This window comes from Brassica napus, chromosome C1, assembly GCF_020379485.1.
Source record: "Brassica napus cultivar Da-Ae chromosome C1, Da-Ae, whole genome shotgun sequence".
Lineage (NCBI taxonomy): Eukaryota > Viridiplantae > Streptophyta > Magnoliopsida > Brassicales > Brassicaceae > Brassica > Brassica napus.
The window spans coordinates 5,512,952-5,537,777 of NC_063444.1; the positions used below are offsets into that span (position 1 = coordinate 5,512,952).

Consider the following 24,826-nt stretch of genomic DNA (forward strand, 5'->3'; position numbering starts at 1 on the left):
CATTTAGGTCATGGCTTAGTTTCATACACGTATACTATTCAATAAGTGCTCATTAGCTTAAGCTTGAAGTGATAGCCTTGAGCGCTTAGATGGGCAGAGCTAAAGAACTGATTTTATTAGTTTTCTCATTCGGAAACAAAGCTATTCTATTATTTCATCAACAACGTTACAACTTTGAACCTAGAATTTGACGTTGTCGACCGCGATAGCAGGTGATTAGCATTAATTAACGTCGATAACAGCAAAACGAAAATGGATCACGTGATTCTGTGCGATACAGTCAAATGTACTTAGATTAAGATGTGATATATAATCAATAGACCACATTTTTCACGTTAGTGTTAACTCTATAATAGTTTAAGCCAACACGTACCATCGAAAGCTGGTTATACAGCTAACTTATATTTTCAAACTTCGAGTGAATTAATGTACAATGGTCAATTTACATATTGGTAGATTGTTGCATTGGTTACGTCACTGTGGTGTTACCTTCTATATATATGAATCATATACAGAATATTTGTTTGAGAGATTTGAAAAAAAAATACTACAATGATTATCATCACGTACCATAATATACGTAACTCTTATCACTAGTTTTGAAAAAATATGAGAAAAGCAAAAAATATGAGAAAATTAAAAAAAAAGGCAAAAAATTGTCAAAATACAGTAAAATTACGATAAAATTAACTTTAAAACATAAAATATTATCAAGTAAATATGATATAAAATAGATTAAACCCAAAAATATAGATTATTGTTATTAATTAGTTGATTACTACAAATATATAAATAAACTATATTTTGTTAACTATTTGAGTAAAATAAAAAATAATTGCTAGGATCTTAAAGATTGGTAACATAAACACTCATTCATTAACTGTTGTTCAAAAAAGAAAAAAAAAGAAAAAACACTAACTCATTAACTTAAATGAGTTATGGACTAACCCATATTAGATCAAAACCATTTAGATATAGTTTCGATAGAATTTCACATGTGTGTTATCAAAAATCAATACTATTAAAACAAAATCACAAAATATGGACCTAACTAGATCCTAGTTAGATTATTTTTTTTTTAAAACTATATCTTATACAATTTACCTAACATGTAATATTATTAATTATATATCTTTAAATATGGTTTAAATATGGTAAGATTTAAAGAAGTAAATCTAAATAAATATCTCGGTCAATTATGTATTAATTGAGATCTTCCATATCAAATTCCTTTTAATGCAACTATAGTAAATTATATTTTGAAACATTTCTGACATTTTAAGCTTATTTCTCAAACAATATTAATAACAAGAACAAATTAATATTTTCATATGAATACATTTTGATTTTTCTAATATCATTTCTTCATTTTTTTGAATAGTAAATGAATTCATCAAAGTACAAAAAATTACAAATCTAATATTTTTTTCAATTTTATGTACAAATTTAAAGTATATAAAATTTTAATTTTATAAATATTATCAGTTTTCTATGGGTTTTTAATATGTCAACTATGGTTAGATCATAGATTAATGATATTTTTTTTTAGATTTTATCAGGTTTTATCAGATTTTTAATTAAAGAAATTTTCATTAAATTTGAATCATATTATACACCAATCACTGAGTTTACCTCCGTGAGTCCAGATCGGATATGAAAACACTGAATATCTATTTTTGACATAAATATGTAGATCAAAATTCAAAAAATAAATACTTAATATCAACTAGCAATTTTATCTAAAAATCAAATCCACGCTTTCAAAAGTACGGATCAAAATTTAGTAATACGTTATTATTAATTAATAATATACATCTCAGTGTTAGACCTTTTAAAAATGTACATTACAGTATTTTGTACATGCGATTTCTATTGATAAACGCAAAAGTTTAGTGGCATAATAGCATAATGGAACCGTAATTGAAAAGGGTGTTTTACATCAATCACATGCGCAGCGCAATACAAAACCCACAAAGAGTGATTGTGACTGTTTGGAATATCAAGACTCATGAACCATCTTTCTAATAGAGAAGTGAAGATTATTTTTGGAGTTTAGTAGAAAGTATACAATAATGAAGAGTACCATAATAATTTAGTAGTCTCAGTTAGTAACCTTTGATGGTATGATTAGTAAATAGACTAAAACTGGGTATAATGTATTAGAAAAAAACAAGGAAATGTATGCAAGAATACTCAAAACTTAATTAATAGATATGGAAGCAATTATTTAACTATTTATATGTGATTCATTCTGCCTTGCACGTCGGGTGCTTTCTAATTTGGTGTGTTTTACTAGTACGTAAATAATCACATACGTCCGCAAGTTACAAAATAGAAACGAGATTGTGACTGTATCCGTCATCAAGACTCGTGATGACTCATGAAACATTGTTCAAAGAAATTATATTTTAAAGTAGTTAGGATTTGTGTTTCAAAGAAAATTTTTTTTATAGGATTATGTAGAATCCATTGTCCTTAGAGTTTCGAGGAGCTTAACCTTTTCCGCATCGACCAGACACTCCTCCGCAATGAAATTTGACAGGGTTTCGTTTTTCAGTAGATTAGATTGCAAGTAGCAACAATCAAAATGAATTATTCAACGTTTTTTGTATTAGAAAAAAAACTGAGGAAAACCAAATAACAAACTTAAAAGACATAACGGACAAGTTATTAAGTGCTGGATTACACTGAAACAAAAGAAAAAAACAGAGGAGATGATTATTCAGTCTTATTGATACTGAGTAGAGTCGTCTTATTAACTTAGGATCAGCAGACATATGATTGAAGGTTAAACTTGATTTGGATCACATTTTGGGCTAATAATTTACTAATCATTTTAATCCAAAATTTAGCCCAAATTCTAGAAAAATCTTCCGCCTCCTTAAGTTAAAAAAATCTAGATATTATTATAGAAAAATCTAGATAATTAGAATTAAAAAAACTAGATATTATGTTAGAATTATCTAGATTTAAGATTAAAATATTTGAGATATTTTGTATTGTGGAGGCTATAAATACCTCCACTTCCCTTCATTTTGTATCATCAAGAATTATCCAAGTTTGTAAGAATCATCTAAGTAATAAGAATCATCTTCTAAGTTATAAAATCTTTCTTCTTCACAAAGCTTCTTTCTCTTCAAACACTTAAACACTTTCTCCATCTTTGTAAAGTTTTTCATTCCAACAAGTGGTATCAGAGCTACAAGTTCCTTTTGAAGATGACAAACAATGGTGTTCCCTTCCAAGTTCCATTGCTCACTAAGAGCAACTATGACAATTGGAGTCTTAGGATGATGGCTATCCTAGGAGCACATGATGTGTGGGAGATAGTCGAGAAAGGCTTCAATGAACCGGAGAATGATGGTGGTCTATCTCAAACACAAAAGGATGGTTTGAGAGATTCAAGGAAGAGAGACAAGAAGGCTCTCTGTCTAATCTATCAAGGATTAGATGAAGATACATTTGAGAAGGTTGCTGGTGCAAAGACGTCAAAAGAAGCATGGGAGAAGCTTCAGACATCTTACAAGGGAGCGGAACAAGTTAAGAAGGTACGTCTTCAAACTCTAAGAAGAGAATTTGAAGCGTTACAAATGAAGGAAGGAAAACTCATCTCAGATTACTTCTCAAGAGTCTTGACGGTTACTAATAACCTAAAGAGAAATGGTGAGAAGTTAGATGAGGTGAGAATCATGGAAAAAGTTCTTAGATCATTGGATTCGAAATTCGAGCACATTGTTACGGTAATTGAAGAGACAAAAGACTTGGAGACTATGACAATGGAGCAACTTCTTGGATCACTACAAGCTTATGAGGAAAAGAAGAAGAAGAAAGAAGATATTGTGGAGCAAGTTCTCAATATGAGAATTGATCAAAAGGAAGAAGTTGGCCGAAATCATCCGAGACGTGGTGGTGGTCATTTTCGAGGACGAGGTCGTGGTGTAAATAGATGAGGTTGGAGACCGTATGAAGACAACTTCAACCAAATAGGAGAGAATTCATCAAGAGGCCGTGGAAGAGGAAACCTAAAATCAAGGTACGATAAATCAAGCATCAAATGCTATAGTTGCGGAAAGTTTGGACATTATGCTTCTGAATGCAAAACTCCAAACAACAATAGAGTTGAAGAGAAGTCCAACTATGTTGAAGAACGGCGTAAGGAAGAAGATATGTTGTTGATGGCTTACTAGAAGGATGAACCAAATGAGGTTCACAAGTGGTACCTTGATAGTGGTGCAAGCAACCACATGTGTGGAAATAAAAGCATGTTCGTGGAGCTTGATGAATCGGTGAAAACCAATGTGGCTTTGGGAGACGAATCGAAGATGGAGGTGAAAGGTAAAGGAAATATTCTCATCCGCTTGAATAATGGAGATCATCAATTCATTTCCAACGTTTACTACATTCCAAGCATGAAGACCAACATCTTGAGCGTAGGACAACTCTTAGAGAAAGGTTATGACATTCGACTAAAAGATTATAGCCTTTCTTTAAGAGATAATGCAAATAATCTCATCACAAAGGTGCCGATGTCAAGTAATAGAATGTTTGTCCTAAACATTCAAAATGACGTTGCACGATATCTCAAGATGTGCTACAAGGAGGAATCTTGGCTTTGGCATCTTCGATTTGGGCATCTCAACTTTAGAGGCTTAGAGCTATTTTCCAAGAAAGAAATGGTGAAAGGATTACCTTGCATCAATCATCCAAATCAAGTGTGTGAAGGTTGCTTACTTGGAAAGCAATTCAAGATGAGTTTTCCAAAGGAGTCGGAGACAAGAGCAAGAAAGCCACTAGAGCTCATACATACAGATGTATGTGGTCCGATCAAACCAAGTTTACTTGGTAAGAGTAACTACTTCCTTTTCTTTATTGATGACTTTTCAAGAAAAACATGGGTTTACTTTTTAAAACAAAAATCAGAAGTCTTTGAAAATTTCAAAAAGTTCAAAGCCCATGTTGAGAAGGAAAGTGGTCTTAAGATCAAGTCCATGAGATCGGATCGAGGAGGAGAATTTATGTCCAAGGAGTTTCTGAAGTATTGTGAAGATAATGGCATTCGAAGTTTTTCATCTTTGTAAAGTTATTCATTCCAACAACATATATGTCTCAGACCGAACATGCCTTGAAACTACAAGAAAACATGAATTTACCGACTGCATGTTGCGACTGATTGGGCAGTCGCAAAATATTGCAACTGGACTGCGACTGTTTTGAGACTGATTTGTGACTAAAATACGTTAGTCGTAAATCAGTCGCTAATGTGCGACTAAACAAATCAGTCGCAAATTAGTCGTTAATTAGCGACTGTTTTACGACCATTTAATGTTGTCGGAAACTATCGTCGCAAAACAATCGTAAAATAAGGACTGATTTGCGACTACATACTCCACATAGGGTATAGAATACGTAGTCGCAAAACAGTCGTTAATTTTGTGACTGTTTTACGACTATAGATGTCGATCACAGTAGGTAGTCGCAAAACAGTCGCAAAATTAGCGACTGTTTTGCGACTCCATACCTATAGCCTAAACTCTTATCTTAACATCTATACCCTAAACCCCAAATTTAAACCTGCATATAACATTATAAAATCTAATCTTTTCAATCTTATCATTTAAATTAAATTTAAACTTTAAATACTTTTTAAATGATATAATCAAAATATAAACCTCGTATATGCTATATAAATTTAATTTAAAATTAAACTCCAAATACTATAAATTAATCTTAGGCTTTTTTTTTTGATAATTTACCTTATACCCAAATCTAAACCCAAGCAACTCTATTTTAAAATTTGAACACCAAATCTTAAACATATATTTTACAAATGTTAAATTTGATATCTAATACTTTAAATTTAGAAATTTTTTAAACAAACTGTATATAAATGGAGAAGAAAATTTTATTAGTTTCAACTATACTATTCCAAACTTTAAATTTAACCCTCAAACCCTGCATCATAACTTTTAATCAAAACTCCAAACATAAAATCACAAACTTAAAAAAAATTAACCAAAATGTATCTACTATTTATACACTTAATCTTAAGCTAAAACTAAGACCTATATTTTTCAAGTCAAAACTCCAAAACTTCAAACCCTGCACAAATATAATCAATCATCTTTCTTCTCTATATAAATTAGGATAAAAATAAAAATAAACTAAATATAATCAATAATCTCTTCTCTTAAAAAAAAATTTCTCCTCTTTTATATTGGTCAATACACTAGTTAAGGGATACTATCTCAATCGTTGATTATCTTAAATTGCTTAAATCTAATGGTCTAGATTCATTTATTTTTGTGTGTGTTTCTTTTCTTCCGAAACAAAGAGCAATCCATCCTTTTATTTTCTATTGGTTGAGTACCAATTGGCGAGGATAACCAATCTTTTAATCTCCACCTTTGATTATTCTTAATCCAATGGTCTACATCTCTCTCATATCTCTCTTCCTTTCCACGAGTAAATCAATCTTCTTCCTCTTTCATCTTCAACTTAGAACTCATTGTTCTCTCTTTCGTCCTCTCTTCTCTGTTTCTCCATCTCAGCTCTATCTCCTCTGTTATTTCTTTCTTTCTTCTTTCTGCACTGAAGCCGGTGTTCGTCTTCAAGCTCAAGCTGTTCATTTCCACCTCACTTATACTCAATCCTTCTCCTCACTTCTGCTCAAGCTATTAATAGACGACGACGGAAGGTACATAGAGACAACGAAATCTACACAGAGACGACGGAAGCTACAGAGATACAGTGGAGGCGGAAGCTACATAAAGACGACGACGACCACCGTTGTCTACGGTAAAGCTCTTCCCACCTCTCCTCACCTCTTCACAAGCTCACCGTCTGTCTTCTCGTCTCGGGCTCAGACTCTTCACCGTTCAAGCTTGCCTCCTCTGTTCAAACTCCGGAGACCCGCCGTCAATGGCTGTGAAGAAGCCCCACCGTAAATGGCGTGAAGAACCCTAGATCTAATTTTTTTAGTTAGATTTAATTATTTTTCTGCTTTGTTCATTGTAAACCGATTTCAATTGTAAACCAATTCAATTGTAAATAAATTCAATTGCAAACCATATTTTTGTGTTTTAATTGATTAATCAAATTTTTTAATTGATTAAATAATAAGAAAAATTATATTTTTTAAAAAATATATTAATTGATTTTGTGACCGAAAAACGACTACGACATCGACCATATGATAACTTAAAAAGCAGCCGTGGAGTAGTCGTAAACGAAATAGCAGTTAGTCGCATATCAGTCGTAATATTTTGCGACTGCGACTGAATTGTGACTGTTTTGCGACTAATAACAGTAATCGTAAATCATTTGCGAGTCAGTCGCAAAATAGCAACCGATTAACGACTGATTGTTTTAGCGATGCGTGGTATTCCGACTATGCGATTCAGTCGCAAAACGGTCGCAAACACATGTTTTACGACTGATTTGTGACTATTTTTGCAGTCGGTAATTACATGTTTTCTTGTAGTGTGAAAATATTATGACCGGTGCAAGACTTGAAGTCAAGACAAGCGTGTCCTGGAAGCCCATCAGTGGTTCTTCTTATGATGACTCTGTGATCCTGGCACAGACCATGGGGAGGAGCATTCAAGTTCTTGAAACTGAAGTAGAAGATTGCATTCCCGGCCTTGAGCTTTTCCTTTGACTTCACGTATTCAAAAGTCTGCACAACGACCTTATTGATCTCCAGAGGCAGCCAAGACTCAAACAGGGACATGTAGGCTTCCTTCAGTGTGTACATGGCAAGATCGGCATACAGTTTAAGCCAATCGTTTTCAAGAATGTTTGAATCTTGCACCTGTGAAACAGCAAAAATAAAGACATAAAGCGAAAAAGAAAAGGATAGAGGCGGAAAAAATATAAAAGAACAAGTTGCCCTCACTTGGTAAAACTGGTCATTGGACGGCAACAACAATGCATCATCCGAATACCAATCAGGTAGAGTGTCTTTGTAAACTTCTGGATCGAACTCCCATCGATGTATTTTTTTCTCTAGTACCTTATTTTAAATTTAAAAAAAAAGAAGGCAAGGTAAAGAATCAAATATATACTCAACCCACAAATCCTGAAAAGGCAATCATCACATGACACAAAAGACAAAACTGACCTGGAATTTCAGATTTGATCCTACAACCTTCTGGCATTATTCTGTAGTAGGATCCTTTTACATTGTCATCTCTAAGAGCATGAGCATCAAAAGTTTATGAGAGAAGTTTTCACACATCCCAAAAAAAAATATTATAATACTAAAAGCTGGTGAACTCGTCTCGCTGGGGTGCGTCGGGATGAACCTGGATCATTACTGTTTAACAGGCCCCATGCCATGTAGCGGCTCGCTATTGGTCTGCATATTTTTTTTTTAAATCAAACGAAAAAAAATTAATAAACAATTAAACCTTTAAACCCTAACCCCGGTTCATTGATGCGCATGTTCTAAGAACACGCGCCTGGAAAGTGAAACAAGAACCGTCTGCCGGATCCGTGGCCTCAAAGGTTAAGGAATAACTGAAAACTCCATAGTTAATATATTTGTCTACTCTTGACAACTGGAAGTTGGTGCCCTGTATATAAGAAGAAGAAATAGTTTAATGCTCGGGACATGTACTAATCAAGAAAATGGTATTAGGAATTTCAGCATAAGAGAATGTGAAACACAAATGTTCATAACTATATATATGATTAACCTTTAAGTGTAACAAAAGACTACCTTGCGGGAATTGTAGGAGTGGAGTCCAAATCTAGCATAAATGTTAGCCAGGTCACGAAAGTAACCTGTTTCGCTGTTTTCAAATTTGTGCAGATCCGTTGAATGAACTGGATCATCGAATTCCTGCAAAAGCCGTATATCCAAAAACCCAAAGTTAATTGCATTATAAGAGCGAAATGAATGTACACATAACAAAAACCTAAGAAGGAGATGTTAATTTTCTAACGCTGATCAATTAAAAGGGAGAAATTTTATATTGTTATTACATTGGACTCGCGAAAAGCGTACTCTTCGTTCAAAATTGGATCTTCATCATCAGAGGATTCATTGATGCAGCGCATCTTGACAAGTAGATCACGTCTCCTGTGCCGTCACGTTAGAGTTAGGGTTCACGTATGTGATACAGTTATTATGGGCTTTTCTTTTTTCTTTTTGGTAATCAAAAAGGTGGCTACTAGCACTCCCTTTACATTCGTGTTATTATGGGCTTTAATACTTGTTTTGGGAATTTATAAAACACAGAGACTTATCTTTTTTTTTTTTACCTTGTTCTAAGATAGAGTTAGACTCTCAAAAATTCAAGAAAGCAAGTCTTTTAAACATTCTAAGAATCAATAGATTACTTGCTTTATATGTAACCTCAGGTACCATTCATAATGTTTGAATATTCTTCACAACGGCTAAAGATTCTGCTATCGGAGTTAAACCGTCTTTGTCTGGTTCAGGTGAGATGGTTATTTTGATCTTTCCCTTGTGTTGTGGATTGTGGTGTATCAGTCCAACGAGATAATACAGAAAAAGACAAAGTCGATGAGGACTAAGTAGCCAACCTGGCAACGATTGATGATGAGCTCGTCACAGTCCATTTCTGCAAATGTTAGAGTCTTAGAGAAAACAGATAAATCTGAGAAAAATAGGGATTCTTGACAAAGATATATGCAAAGCTCGGAAGCAAAAAATGAGAAAAATGCGAAGCTAAAAACCTCGACGTATAAGCTATTTTTTAGATTCCTCGTTTCCCCTTCAACTTGCTTGAAGGATCATTGATTATAGTTTTTTTTTGGGCAAATCTCCAAAATAGCAACTTTCTAAGTTTATATCACAAAAATAGCACTCAAAAACTAAAATGACCAAAATAGCATTTTATCTTTTGAAAATTTTAATTTTTTTATTTTTCAAAATTTGAAATCTTATCCCCAAAACCTCATTTCTCCAACTCTAAACCCTAAACCCTAAACTCTAAACCCTAAACCCTAAACTCTAAACCCTAAACTCTAAACCCTAAACCCTAAACCCTAAATCTTAAACCCCACCCTTTAACTCTAAACCATAAGTTTGTGACTTTTGATAAAACATTAAGTGCTATTTTTGTGACTTTTGACCTTGAATGCTAGTTTGGGAACAAAAACTTGATTTAGTGCTATTTTTGTCTTTTTCTCTTTTTTTTTGTTTGAAAATTTTAAAACTATATGTTTTAAATTTGATCTCTAACTAAAATAATCTGTAAGAGTTTCCAAATTTCATATCTATCTTTCAGAATTAGTTGTTTTATAGCCTTGCTCTAGTTGTATTTCAAAGTGATTTAAGATGGTGTGACATATAAGGAAACTTATTGACAATTAACCACATGCTGTATCTTGGCTGTCCTCCTGTAGGAGTGTTTCCACATATACTTCAAGAAACTAGGAAGAAGCTTGCCCACATTTTGACCACTATACCCATTGAATTACTATCACTCACAATGAAAACAATTATTATTTCTAAAATCAAAGTTCTTAACATAAAAATCATATGCAACTTAGCTGGCGTGTATCTCATGTGAAAGAACATGGCCAAATTGATGATTTATGTCCAAAATGATGATGATTTATGAACTACGTATAGTTAAAAAAGCGCTACAAATTGAAAAGTCTTTAGTATTATCCACTTGTCAGAGATATCTTAAAGATTATGAAACAATATTGAGTCACGTGGAAACCAAGGATATTGTGGTATAATTTATTTTTAAGCTTAGAAGAGTTGTTATGAATTTCTATGACATATGTTTTGATAAAACATGCAAGTTAACTTCTTCTTTTTCCACACATGTTGGGCATTCCGTGATGGCTAGATAATCAGTACAATGCTTTTAACATATTACACATAATATCGGTAGAACTTCTTGACCATAATAATTGGTCAAAAAGATGAATAAATAAGAATACATACCACTTTTGCTATCTCTTAACCATAACGAGAGGGGTTAAATCATGTACTACATTAGCTCCAAAAGAAATTGATTGAAATTGTGTGTTGGATGTAGACACGAAAGCAATATACCACTATGCACTCTTTCAAGACTCCCACACATAGATAGTGTTGATAAGCTATCCTGAGTGAGACACTTATAATGCTAGAACATCAACCCATTGGAACATCGTTTATTATCTCTATGCATGATTATATCCTTAGTAAAGAAAAAAGAGTGTGAGATTCAATAATGTGAGCAAGACGCTTACCAACTTGAAGAAAAATTCATTGGAACATTGTTGATTATCTTTATGCATGATTTTTTTTTTGTAACACTCTTTATGCATGATTAGAATGAATAAAAATTTAGATTAGACTAAACCACAGTGATATGGTGCAGCATCACAAATACTTTTAAAACTAGGTTAAGATCCGCGCCTTGCGCGGAATTAAACATTATATATATAAATTATTTTATATATTATATGTTTATAAAAATAATAAATATATATTAAATAATTAAAAAGTCATTATCTACTACTTATATAACTAAATTGGTGTGAACATATAAATAAATTTTATAAATCGAAAAAATATTTTTTCTATTTAATATGATATATAATTAAATTTAAATGACAGAAACATATATATGTTATATTTTAATATTAATATTTATTAGATGATGCTTTTTGCTCATATTTTTTTTATCATTTGTATATGTTATAGCAAAAAGTCTAAATTAGTGATAAAAAATTTTTTACTGTGAGATTAATGGTTTAAATAATTTATAATATTATAAAAAAATAAGTTGTCAATATTTTGTTAAATTTTTTATCAAAACAATGTTCAAAGTAAATTTCAAAATTAAGATATTTATGTATATTTATATGGCATATAGTTTAATTTAAAATGATACATATATTTATATATCTTTTAGTTTTGATACTTATTAAATGAAACTTTCAACTTATATTATTTTTTAATTATTTGTATCATGTCATAACAAAAGTTTTAAATCATAGATCACAAAATTTGAATGTGAAACTTTTAACAGTTTTAGTAATTTATACTCGTTTTTAAAAATTTAAAATATAATATATAAATAATTTTTATAATTTTAATTATATGGTTACTATGATTTTTTAATTTATTTTAATAGCTTAAAATTAAAGAAATATAATTATAATACACACTTATTTTTATCAAATCTTTATTATTCAAAATCATTAATTGTCATATATATTTTAGCCACATTAGACAATTCCGTAATCTTATTTAAGGAAATAATGAAGTACATTAATAATGTATTTATTGTGGTTTAATAAAAAACTTATTATATATTTAGATGAACCAACCTATTTTTCTAAGGATTCTAAGAATCATTATAGTGATGACACGTGGCTACAAAAATATGTTGCAATGCTTCTCAAATAATATATAAGGGATATCTATCTATATCATGTTGGTTCAGATTGAGAGAGAGAGAGAGAGAGAGAGAGAGAGAGAGGGAGAGAGGGAGAGAGAGGAAGATAGAGATATAGAGGGAGAGAGGTATAGAGAGAGAGAGGGAGAGCGAGGGAGAGAGAGGGAGGGAGAGAGGTATAGAGGGAGAGAGAGAGAGAGAGAGAGAGGGGAGAGAGGGAGAGAGGGAGAGAGATATAGAGGGAGAGAGAGCCAGGGAGAGAGAGGGTTTAGTTTTTCAGTAGATTAGTTGCAAGTAGCAACATCAAAATGAATTCTTCAACGCTTTTTGTATTGACATGATTTTAACCGTGACAAAGCCCGAGATAAAAAAAAAAACTGAGGAGAATTAGTAACAAACTTAAGGCATAACAGATTAGTTATTAAGTACTGGATTAAACTGAAACACCAAACAAAAGAAAAACAGAGGAGATGAATATTCAGTCTTATCGATACTGAGGTAGAGTCTTAAAAATATTACGACCGGTGCAAGAGTTAATGTCAAGACAAATGTGTCCTGGAAGCCCATCAGTGGTTCTTCTTATGATGACTCTGTGATCCTGGCACAGACCATGAGGAGGAGCATTCAAGTTCTTGAAACTGAAGTAGAAGATTGCATTCGCGGCCTTGAGCTTTTCCTTTGACTTCACATCTTCAAAAGTCTGCACAACGACCTTATTGATCTCCAGAGGCAGCCAAGACTCGAACAAGGACATGCTGTCGTTTTCCTGCAGCGCATACATGGCAACTTCGGCATACAAATTAAGCCAATCGTTTTCAAGAATGTCTGAATCTTGCACCTGTTAAACAACAAAAATAACACATAAAGCAAAAAAAGAAAAGAAAAGAAAAGAAAAGGGTTGAGATAAAAGAAATATAAAAGAAGCACTTGCTCTCACATGATAAAACTGGTCATTGAGTGGCATCAATGCATCATACGAATACCAATTAGGGAGACTGCCTTTGTAAACTTCATCAATTCCATCATTGTACCCCCATTGACTAATGACTTCTCCAGTACCTTTAGAAGAAAAAAAAGAATGTAAAAAATCATACATACTCGACCCACAAATCCTGAAAAGGCAATCATCACATGACATACAACTGACCTGGAGTTTCAGGTTTGATCCTACAACCTTCGGTCATCATTCTGAAGCCTGCTTCATTTACAGGGTTATCTCTAAAAAGACTCGCCTGGAAAGTGAAACAGGAACCGTCGACTGCCGGATCCGTGGCCTCCAAGGTTATGTAATAATGGAAAATTCCATAGTTAACGAATTTGTCTACTCTTGACAGCTGGAAGTTGGTGCCCTGTTGTATGATCAAAATACACGATATTAAATTGTTGAAATAGTTTAATTCTCGGGACATGTACTAATCAAAAAATGGTTTCAACCCCACTATAAAATATTAGGATAGGAGAAAATGTAAAAAACAAATGTTCAAAAGTTATATGGTTAACCCAAGGAACAAACAGTTTTACTAAACCAAAATAAATAAATAAAAACTGGAGAGAGGGAGGGTTTTTACCTTGTGAGAATTGTAGCAGTGGAGTCCAAGTCTAGCATAAATATCAGTCAGGTCACGAAAGTAACCTGTTTCGTTCTTTTTCATTTTGTGCATAGAGAATGACTCAACTGGATTAGTTACGTCAACATCGAATCCCTGCAAAAGCAGTGTATCCGAAAACCCAAAGTTAATTGCATCATAAGAAAATCTAAAGAGGAGAATTGTTTAATTTTCTAACGCTGATCAATAAACGAAGGGAAAACTTTATATTAATATTACATCGGACTCGCGAAGTTGGCGAGTGTACTCTCTGCTCAAAGTTGAATCTTCTTCGTCAGAGGATTCATCATCTGCTGTAGGAGCTAAACCGTCTTTGTCTGGTTCAGGTGCTGCGGCCGTTAATTCAATCCTCCGCTTGCGCGGTGGTGGCCCAGTGTCTGTAATCACAGCCTGCATGCGCCAATAATCAAAGAGGATAACACAGATGAAGAAGAAGATGATGAAATCGAAGATAAGAGAGTAGAAGAAGTCTTCGCAAAACCTGGCAAGCCTGGCAAAGGTTTGATTTGGGTGATGAGCTCGTCATCGTCAATTTCTGCGAATGTTAGTTTGAGAACCCAAATTAGGGCTTTTTGATATAGGGAAATTGGTAAAAAAAAATTGACAAATAATTATAGCAAAAAATGTGGTTAGGATATGTTATATAAGTGGATGGACTTTGGAATAAACACATGTATGGTTTGGGGGAAAAGGGACCATTTAATTCCTCAGGTATTCGAAATTTAACAGTTTAATTTTCCAACTACTGTGTATGCAAAACAATTCCCCAAGTCTAAATTGACCAAACAAAATTAAACTCATAAAATATCCACTTTAAAGAGTGCACAGAGACGTTAATCTATTTTTTCTAGCCCTCTTTTAATCATTTTCTTTTTCTATTTTTTTTCAAATCAAAAACCTCTAAATTCTAAATCCATTATAATGATAATTGCAGAGGTTAATTCCAGTAAATCCATCTACGAAAAACAACAATCCTAACTTTCTGTGAAGAACAAAAAACATTACCCAGAAAAGGAAAGTGGACTTTTTATGAGCTCAATTTTGTTAAATCAACTAAAATTTGAGAAATTATTTAGCATACTTAATAGTTGGAGAATTAAACTATTAATTTTAAATACTCGAGGAATTATATGGTCATTTTCCCTGTGGTCTTTCGATTCTCACTGTCTAGTTTTTGTTTTATAAATTTTTAAGAAAATTTTCACCCGATCTCTATTTAGTTACGTTTAATTTTTCTAATATAAAATGTAAAAACGAATTATTATATTTAAAAAATATATTTATATTTTTCCACATATGTTATAACTTTCTTTTTCAAACATATATATATATATATAATAAAAAATAGGAAGATGAAACAAAAGTATTTCATATACTATATTTTTCGAGTTGAACAGATAGAATATAAATAATGATTCATGTTAATAGTAATAGTTAAATAGTACTAATATGAATTGACTAGTTTAAAATTTTGTGAAGACAAAATTACAAGATTCTAAATCTAATGCAAAAATAAAAAATTTCATATTCTTTTTTTTCCTCCAAAACCAATGCATATTTCATTTGTAATGTGTTGTAAATATAATGATATAACTATTATATTTTATTGAATTAATATAGCATGTTACTTTCTCTTCATTCTTCCTTCTTCCTAAGTATTCCTCTTCTTCTTTTTTTTTTTGTTTTTTTCATCCCTCTTATGTCTTCATGTGGCTGAACAAATAAACTGAATCCGAAAATTCGAACCAAATCTAATCCTATAAAAATGAATCCGAACCGATCTGAAACCGACATAAATACCGAATGGATTTTGTTTTATGGTATTTTAGGTTATGAATATTATCCGAACCGAACCCGAACCTAAATGGATATCCGATAGAACCCGAAACATTCAAAATCTCAAAAAAAAAGAATTTGTACAAAACAAGATCTCATTTTCTAATATGTATCCAAAATACACTAAGGGGGTGTATTCAACTAAGAGTTTCAAGTGATTTGTATTAAAATGACAAATCCACTGCTATTCAAACATTGATTTTTAAAAACACTTTAAAATCCAGTGTTATTGAACTTGTCATTTCATAAAACACTCTGAAATCCACTGTTATTGAATAAAATTTAAGTTGAAGATTTTAGAGTACTTTAATTGTTTCTAGAGTGTTTGAGGGGAGTTCCTTAGTTATAAAAATAAAAATTCAAATCCCACTGTTTTATAAGAGATTCTAGAGTATTTTAACAAAAATCACACCAAATTCTCTAATTCTCTTGCAATCATCTACAAACTCATTAAAAATCAAATTACTTCAAATGTCAGATTCAATACACCCCCTAAGAGATTATTGACATCTAAAATAATTATCTATTATGTGAAGGTTGATGGTTGATGGTTGAAGGTGGCGATTGAATCTTGAAGTTTTTAGATTTTGGTTTTGTTTTCATTGAATAATGACTTTTATTTCATGAGAACTTAGTTTGCGTTTTATGCTTTCATTTATTTGGTTTTGTTTCTATCAATAACTATGTTTATCTCTCGTTTAATTTTGATTGATCACGTTTGATGTTCTTTTCTTATTTTTGAATCGATTTTACTTATGTTTTGGTTACAAAATAGGCACAATCAAGTACTTTAAAACCAAAGAATCTATTTTACTTATGTTTTGGTTACAAAGTAGATAGAAATCAAGTACTTTTAAACAAATAAACAATTGGGACCCGAACCCAAAAGTACATCGGGTTCTACCAGTTCTTTGAAGATTTACTAACTCCGACCCAAATCTGATAGAATCCGAACCAGTCCTGAACCGAACTTTCATATAACCTGAATGAGGTTTATTTTGATGAACCCAAAAAACCGAGACCCGATTGGAACTCCGAATACCCATGCCTATATCTTTCATTCTCCTCATGTGCTCTCCTCTTCTTCCCCTTCCCTCTATGTCCTCTTACTTCTCCTCCTTTTCCCTCAATGCTCATCTTTTTCCCTCTTTTTTTTCCTCCTCCACCTCCTCTCTTCTCTTCTTCACACGCTCGCTTTTCTCATCTTCCACCTCCTCCCGGCTCTTGCCTCTTCCTTTTTCTCCTTCTTTTTTTTAATAAATTGATCGATCGATCTACAAATTTATGAAAATAAGTCCCCAAAAATTTATATCTAATAGCAATATAATTTTCATATTTTTTAACAATCAATGTGTATCTATTAATACTATAATATAAATATTATCAATATTATTTTGTTTTATGGATATATAATAGTATTATTCCTTCTTTTTTTTATTTCTATGAATTGATTGGTTATATTATTTATTTGATATACTATTCTACTTCGTAGTTTTCCAGTGTAGAACATTTATGTTGAATTTTCAAGTGCATGCCAACTTTATCACGGGACATTAATCCCACACCCATTCGCGAATCATACAATAACTAAAAGCTGAATATCTCAAGGGAGAGGCCCTCCACGTCGACAGATAAAATCGACCAATGGGGTTTGTTCGTTTGTCCACGTCAAACAAACTTGGGCTGATTTTGGGCTTCTATGTTTTATTGATCCGTTCAAAATAAAAGAAAGCTCATCCTCTTATATATATAAAGAACAAACAAATGAGGACGAAACTATGCGTTTCATTAAACCGTAGAAACGAAATCATCCGTCGACGGCTATGCACTGGCTTTCGCGATTCTTCTTGCGATCTGAAACAATTTGATTAATGGCTTTATGATAAATCCAATTGATTCACCTCTCCACGATCCATCTTCTTCTTGAACTCATCTTCTCTTTGTATCTCTTAAATCATTCTCTGATGATCGCCATAAATATCCCCTTCAGGTCTATTTGATTCTCTATTGTTTTTTATTTGTTAATCTGATGTTTTGGGGTCACTCTTACAGTAGGTTTGGTCACAGACGTAGCTCATGCTTGCTGCTTAGGTGATGAAGTCAGTCATGGCGGTTGCCGAGGAAGGTAAGCACGACAGATGAGTTATTATACTTTTTTATGGAGTAACTGATCAGAAATTCAGAAATAAATACAGTAGATGTGAGTTATTATATTTTCTGAATCTATTTATTTTAATGTACTAGAGAAAATGCCGGCCAGGAAAAATGGAATATAGCCGAAAAACGCCACTGCGATGATCTCTAGACTGACTGTTGGCTTTCTATTGATAACCCTTCAGATATTTACATCATCCCCTCATCGGGTAAGTATGAAAAAGATTCTACCATGTTCATCTGATTAGATTAATCTAAACTCCTTTGTGTTGACCTGAGGCCATCGTTTGGCTTACCCTCCATGTCTTTAAGTTTCTTTCCAGATGATTCTACTTTCAGTATTAGTTGCAGTTTTGAATTATAGTTTCCTTCTGTTTCTCCAGGTTTGTCTGGATGTTTACTAAGCCTACCATATGTCCATATGATTTATTGTGACTCTCCATGAGCAGAGCTTTTGCAGATAACAAAGTCATCGAGTTAGATCCTACATTGGCAAGAGCTTACCTCCGAAAGGGGTATGTCAATTGTCTCTCTGAATCAAATTTGATGATTATATATTTAAAGATGATTAGAATCATGATATATCTTCTCACACAATTATGTATTTGCAGTACTGAAGCTAGAAGAATATTCTACTACTAAAGCAACACCAAATGATACCAAGTTTAAGAGGATGATAGATGCATTCAATCTTCACATTGCATGTATTACATCAATTTCATAGGTTTAGATTACTAGAAAAAAAAATTATCATTATTTTTTATATCTCTGTTCAGGATAAGAGAAAGATTTGGCTCAACAAATGCCGCCAACATATTTTTTTATCCTTCTTTTCGCTGCTGTACGTCCACAACACATATTCTATAATTGTTAGTTTGTTTTTCTCTCCTCAGGTCTCATTCATCTTTTGTCTATTTGGCAATTAAACTTACTGAAGAAGTTGCAAGGGATAAGCAAAGTTGCTTCTTCTTCAGGAAACAAGTAAGCATCACCTCCTCTCTGAGAAATGTTCCATTGTTTCTTCGACTTTGGATCAATTTTCCGGAGGTTTTAACACTTTCACTGAAAATTTTAAGGTTAGGTTGATGTGTTCGTATTGCAAGAAACACAATGAAAATTTTCACGAACGAAAATATGATGGTAGAAACACTGACACCAAAGAAGTTGCTTATTCTAGCTCTTCAAGAAGCTGAGAGAAATGGAAATAGCATATATATTATCTGCCTTATCCGTGAGTACACTTATGGCTTCCACTCAAACTTTAATTAGTGTTCCAGAATTAGTTTGGGGCTTTATGTTAACTGCTATTGGTTACAGGTGTGGAGGATTCAGAGGATGAGGACCATACTTCTCAGGTAGGTTCTTACATTACTACTTAACAATTTTTTTATCTTAGAGCTGAAAACCTTTTTTTAACAATATGAACCTTTGTGCCCACGTATGTGAAAATAAATACTGTCCAACCCCTTCTTTTTTTAGTCATGTGTTCTCCAAAATACTAAGTTGTGAAATAGATGTTCCCATTATCGAGGAGATACGCCATACATGTTCCATCTATCTATTATGCTTCCCTTTGGTATTAGTTGTTTTGTTTCCATGATCAGGTGGCTAAGCGTTGATGCTTTTTGATCAGGTGGCTAAGCATTGATGCTCACTGCAGGTTTCAACTGAATCACTTTGGTTTACTCCAAAAGAGAGGTACTAGCTTAACTTTTTCAATGAGTGTTATTATCATTAAGCCTTACGCTACAGCTCAAACTCATCGAATATGCTTCTCTGTTTATAACTACTATACACTGTGCTCTTTGGTGTCTGAAGGAAATAAATCTGCTCTCAGGTATATATTTAAATATATGGTTTCCGTTGCAATTTAAAATAGGATTCATATAGTTTTAACCACGCAACAAATATGCTAATTTGAAGGTTCATCACAATTGAACTCTATAATGTCTGAGAGGTCCTCTATAGTTCCATCATCAGGCTTCCCAAGTTTAATCTTTCTCCAAGGTATAAGTATTTTCACTATTATATTTTTAAATTCCACTATATTTTTATCTATGTAGTAGCATATTGAAAACCCTATGTGATAAGAATCTCTCATTCTCATAATTCAAAAAATTTACATATGGCGGAAGGGATGTAACACTACTGAAGTCATTTGAGTTCCAAGACCTATAATCATGTGGTCAGTTTTTACCGTTTCAAGTTTCAACAGTGGTCACTCCACTTTGGGTCAGCTTGCATTCAATTACATGCCAGTTAAGTTCAAGTTTCTTCATGCAAGAGCGTGCACCCGAACATCACCTCTCAATTTAGCTATAGAGATTCTGAAATGGAGTGAGGAGAGAGCAAACATTTGCGTGATGTATACTCTATGTCCAGTACTTATCAAGTTCTTCTCAAATCAGTGTATTCACATTAAAAACAAGTCTAATGTAAATCGTCACCACTATCTGGAGTAGAGATTCTTACACATTGATCTTAATTGATTGAGATTCAGTTCAGCGCATTCATTTTTTTTTTTGAACTTGACCATTGCAGCTCTTCGCAACTAAACCATAACTTGAACCCCTCTAACCATCGACTGTTCTCTTTTTTTTTATGACTAATCGACTGTTCTATAATGAACGCTGACATTAACATTTTAACAATCAATGAAACAAAACAACTCATCCTTTGTAAGTAATCCTGCTGAGCAGCATGCATTGCATCATGAACTAATAAAATGTTTTTTTGTGCAACATTAGTTATCTACTTAATTAACTTCACTTGGTAACTAAATGTCTTTTAAAAACAAATTATCTCGCAATTTACCATGTAAATACTATATGTTTTGAACCAAGTGTTGTCCAAGGTTGAGTCCTCACAAAAAGAGTACAAAATATGAGGAAACCATAAGAGAAGACAAACTAATACCACATTAAACAACAACATGTCAACAACGTTTTTCATTTATGTTCACAAAAAATTAAAAAAAGTTTAAAAATCAATAAATGTATGAAGTTTAACAAAAACAATAAAAACTAAAGTTAATTAGAAGTAAGAAAAAAAACTAATAATGACAGAAATTTTACAGAAATAAAAATCAGTGAAGTTATATCGAATTAGAATGTGATATTAATTCAAAACAGTAAATATTTTTACTAAAAATGAAAAATATGAAAATAATGGTTTTGGATCATAATTTTGGACCGAAAATATATTCAAAATTCCCCTAAACAATTAAATAGATGCATTAATCCTTAATATTGTAATCAAGAATATAAGAAAAAACATTACGCTAGAACATATATAAACATTACAAAAGATAAAAGATAGTAATTGTAAAATTAAATAGTATTTAGTGGTAAAAGTAAAATAAATTGAGAATATCTAGATTATATTTTTACACTGATTTTAATCAAGAATAATATTTTAACTATAGTTAGATTGTTAAATATTATTCTGTTTATAATAAAAAATATTATATTAAATAATAATAATTTTGTAGAAGTTTTAGTGTATTTAACTCATACAACATTTTTTTACAAAAATTGTTTTAATTTTTTGTATGAAAATTGTTTCTTAAATAAAAAAAATACCATTTAGTTTATTTAAAACAATGAATATATAAATTAGGTATACTTATTATCAAACAAGTAATAAAAAGAGGATATAAGCTTTAGATAGAGTGTCCACTTAGACGAACATAATCGGCCAATGATAAACTACATTTTTGCCATGTCACCTCCTCTATTTGTTTTTACAAAATGATACTTTAATTTTTTACTTAAACAATTATAACCGAAAATATTTCTTTTAGTGAAATATATTATTTATATAAATATAATTATATTTTTTATTTACATAATAGTTTGTAAAGAAGTATTTAGTGTAAATAATATCATAATTTTATAAAATACTAAAATAAATTGGGTTGGTTTTCAACTTTCACACATAAAAAGTATTATTTGTAAACTTAGAAAAGAATATATCAAGAATATTCTTTTCATGAGAAAAAATAGAAAAATACATCGGTGACAAATCCATCTCTATTATGAAATTTCTCTATTTTAGAGAAAAAAACTAGAAGAATACATTGGAGATGGTCAAAGGCATCGCCGACGTAAATGATCGATGTTGAGATTTCAGCTTTTCTGATTCTTACTATTCTAATGTTTCAATATAATTTGAATATTCCCTTTGCTTTATAATATAATGGTTTAAAAGTATTTTTTGTTTCACTATATAAATTATTTTTATATTTCAATGTAACTTTATATTTATTGGATATTGTGTTGCCAATTAAATTATGTAAACTAATGTGTAATTGATTATATTTATATATTAAATGACAGTTTTCTAAAGTAATAACTTTTAAATATTTGTTCAAAATTTTTTTTTAAATATTACAGATTTTAATTAAAACTGGAGGATATAAGCCTCAGATAGAGTATCCACGTAGGCGAAAATAATCGGTCAATGAGAAACTATATTTTTGCCATGTCACCTCCTCTATTTTTTTTACAAAATGATATTTTAACTTTTTACTAAAAAAATTATAACCGAAAATATTTTTTTAGTGAAATATATTATTTATATAAATATAATTATATTATTTTATATAATAGTTTGTAAAGAAATATTTAGTGTAAATAATATCATAATTTTATAAAATACTAAAATAAATTGGATTGTTTTCAATTTTTACAAATAAAAAATATTATTTGTAAACTTAGAAAATAATATATCAAGAATATTCATTTTAGGAGAGAAAATAGAAAAAAATACATCGGAGACAAATCTATCTCTATAATGAAATTCCTCTATTTTAGAAAAAAATTGAGTAATACATTGGAGATGGTCTAAGGCATGGCCGACGTAAATGATGGACGTTGAGATTTCAGCTTTTCTGATTCTTACTATTCTAATGTTTCAATATAATTTGAATATTCCATTTGTTTTATAATATAACGGTTTGAAAGTATTTTTTGTTTCACTATATAAATTGTTTTATATTTCAATGTAACTTTATATTTATTGGATATTGTGTGGCCAATTAAATTATGTAAATTATTGTGTAATTGATTAAATTTATATATTAAATGACAGTTTTCTAAAGTAATAATTTTTAAATATTACAGATCTTAATTAAAACTGATTACATTTTGAAACAAATATAGTAATCTATAAACTAACTCTATATAGATATGATGACAAAATTGTAAAGTGGTCTCACCTTGAATTTATCTCATTCTGTGCATTCCTAATTGGAAGGAGATAATCAACATCTAATATTATGTTACTCTCAGTATATTAGAAATTGTCGAACAGTAAACCAATTAAGGATGAAGTAATGAAGACATAAATATATATTTCCAGTTATCACAAATATAGAATCAATTGACAACAACTTAATTATGTCCAGCGTAAGACAACCGAGAAGAGTTTTCATACCTTCTAATATTATAATATCTCATTATATTAGTGGTTAAATCAGTTTTATCTAGCACAAATACTCACTTCATTCTTGGAGTTTAAGTTTGTATATCTGATGATATTAGTAGTTTGATCCCAAAAAAGAAACGATCGAACGGTACATTGTAATTGGAGAAAGAAAACAAACAAAAATCAACCGAAGACTTTTAAGGTATATGAAACAAAAATTGGAAATCGCAATTCTCTGCAGTTAAAGAATAAGGCAATAAAATTGTAAAAATACAAAATAAAACAAAAAATATACACAGAAAGAAATATTTAGTAAAATAAAATCATAATATAATTTCCATAATTGATAGTGCTCAGTTACACTAAAACTCTAAATTTATAACATACACAATTTTATTTACATCTTTAAACCTATTATCTAATTAAAATGATTCTACAAAAAGTGCCAGCATGAAGAGTTAGAAAATATATAATAAAATATAATACATAACTTTAAAATAAATTATCACTGATCACTAAAAAATCATGTTAGTAGTAATAAAAATGAAATGACAACACATTTATTAAAACCATAGAATGACACGCAACAATGTTTTATTAAACATACAAACTAAAAATTAAATATGCTCAACACAAACACACAAAAAAATGAAATATCATATTTGGATATATTTAAAATTATTAAATATATTATATTCTTGATCATTTTAAAATTACTTAAAAAGAAACTAAATTATTTAAAAAATTAATATACAAATAAAACTAAAGAAATTTTGGTAACATCAAAATAAAAAATGAATAAAAAAATATATTATGTTAATAAAATAGATTTTAGATTTTAAAGACTTCTAATTCATGTAATATTACAAAATTCAAAAAAAAATTATTACAATTAATATTTTACATTAGATATATTAAAATATTATTTTAGATCGATATTTAATTGTGAGCTTTTAACTATTACATGTAAAAAAATATTATTGCGTACGCTTTTTTTTTTTGAAAATGGGGTTTTATATTTTAAGTAAGTTATTAGAGTACTTTTTCTTTCATGAATTTATTTGATATGAGATTCCGATCCTTTAAAATAAGATAATTTATGATCTATACATAATTATGTTTTTTATATAACTCTAAAATCTCGGACTTGATTCTTTATATTTTATTAGTTAATTGTATTACATATAATAGAAATACTTACTTCAAACTAAAAATATAAAAAAGATGAAATTTAAAAATTAGTTATATATATTTTAATATACAAAAATTCTCATATAAATAAAAATAAAAATGATAAATGTAACAAATTTAAATATATTATAGAAATGAATTAGTAAGGTTAAAGATACCATTTTTTAAAATACCTGTCACATCCCACCGTGTGAGGTTATTTCTTTAATTTATTGTCTCAATATGTACATTTCACAAATT

At 30.8% G+C, this 24,826-nt stretch overlaps 2 protein-coding genes, 1 long non-coding RNA gene and 1 pseudogene across 3 annotated transcripts; 2 read left to right on the forward strand and 2 right to left on the reverse strand.

The window, feature by feature from the left end:
- The first annotated feature begins 3,218 nt into the window (after positions 1-3,218).
- LOC125579749 lies at positions 3,219-3,950 on the forward strand. Its single transcript, XM_048743588.1, has one exon. It carries the CDS (start codon positions 3,219-3,221, stop codon positions 3,948-3,950), a length of 732 nt encoding a protein of 243 aa, XP_048599545.1.
- A 1,458-nt stretch (positions 3,951-5,408) lies between these two features.
- On the reverse strand, positions 5,409-9,222 carry LOC106355433 (annotated as a pseudogene).
- A 3,516-nt stretch (positions 9,223-12,738) lies between these two features.
- Positions 12,739-14,645, reverse strand: LOC106352604 (UPF0725 protein At4g29550). The gene is made up of 6 exons (XM_013792226.3): positions 14,460-14,645; positions 14,198-14,368; positions 13,940-14,074; positions 13,519-13,720; positions 13,309-13,430; positions 12,739-13,209 (listed from the first exon to the last, which is right to left on the reverse strand). Exons 1-6 carry the CDS (start codon positions 14,502-14,504, stop codon positions 12,856-12,858), a joined length of 1,029 nt encoding a protein of 342 aa, XP_013647680.1. The 5' UTR covers positions 14,505-14,645; the 3' UTR covers positions 12,739-12,855.
- A 221-nt stretch (positions 14,646-14,866) lies between these two features.
- On the forward strand, positions 14,867-19,312 carry LOC106352607. Its single transcript, XR_007318355.1, has 4 exons — positions 14,867-18,483; positions 18,580-18,672; positions 18,862-19,199; positions 19,286-19,312. It is a non-coding gene; the product is annotated as an uncharacterized LOC106352607 (long non-coding RNA).
- The last annotated feature ends 5,514 nt before the right edge of the window (positions 19,313-24,826 follow it).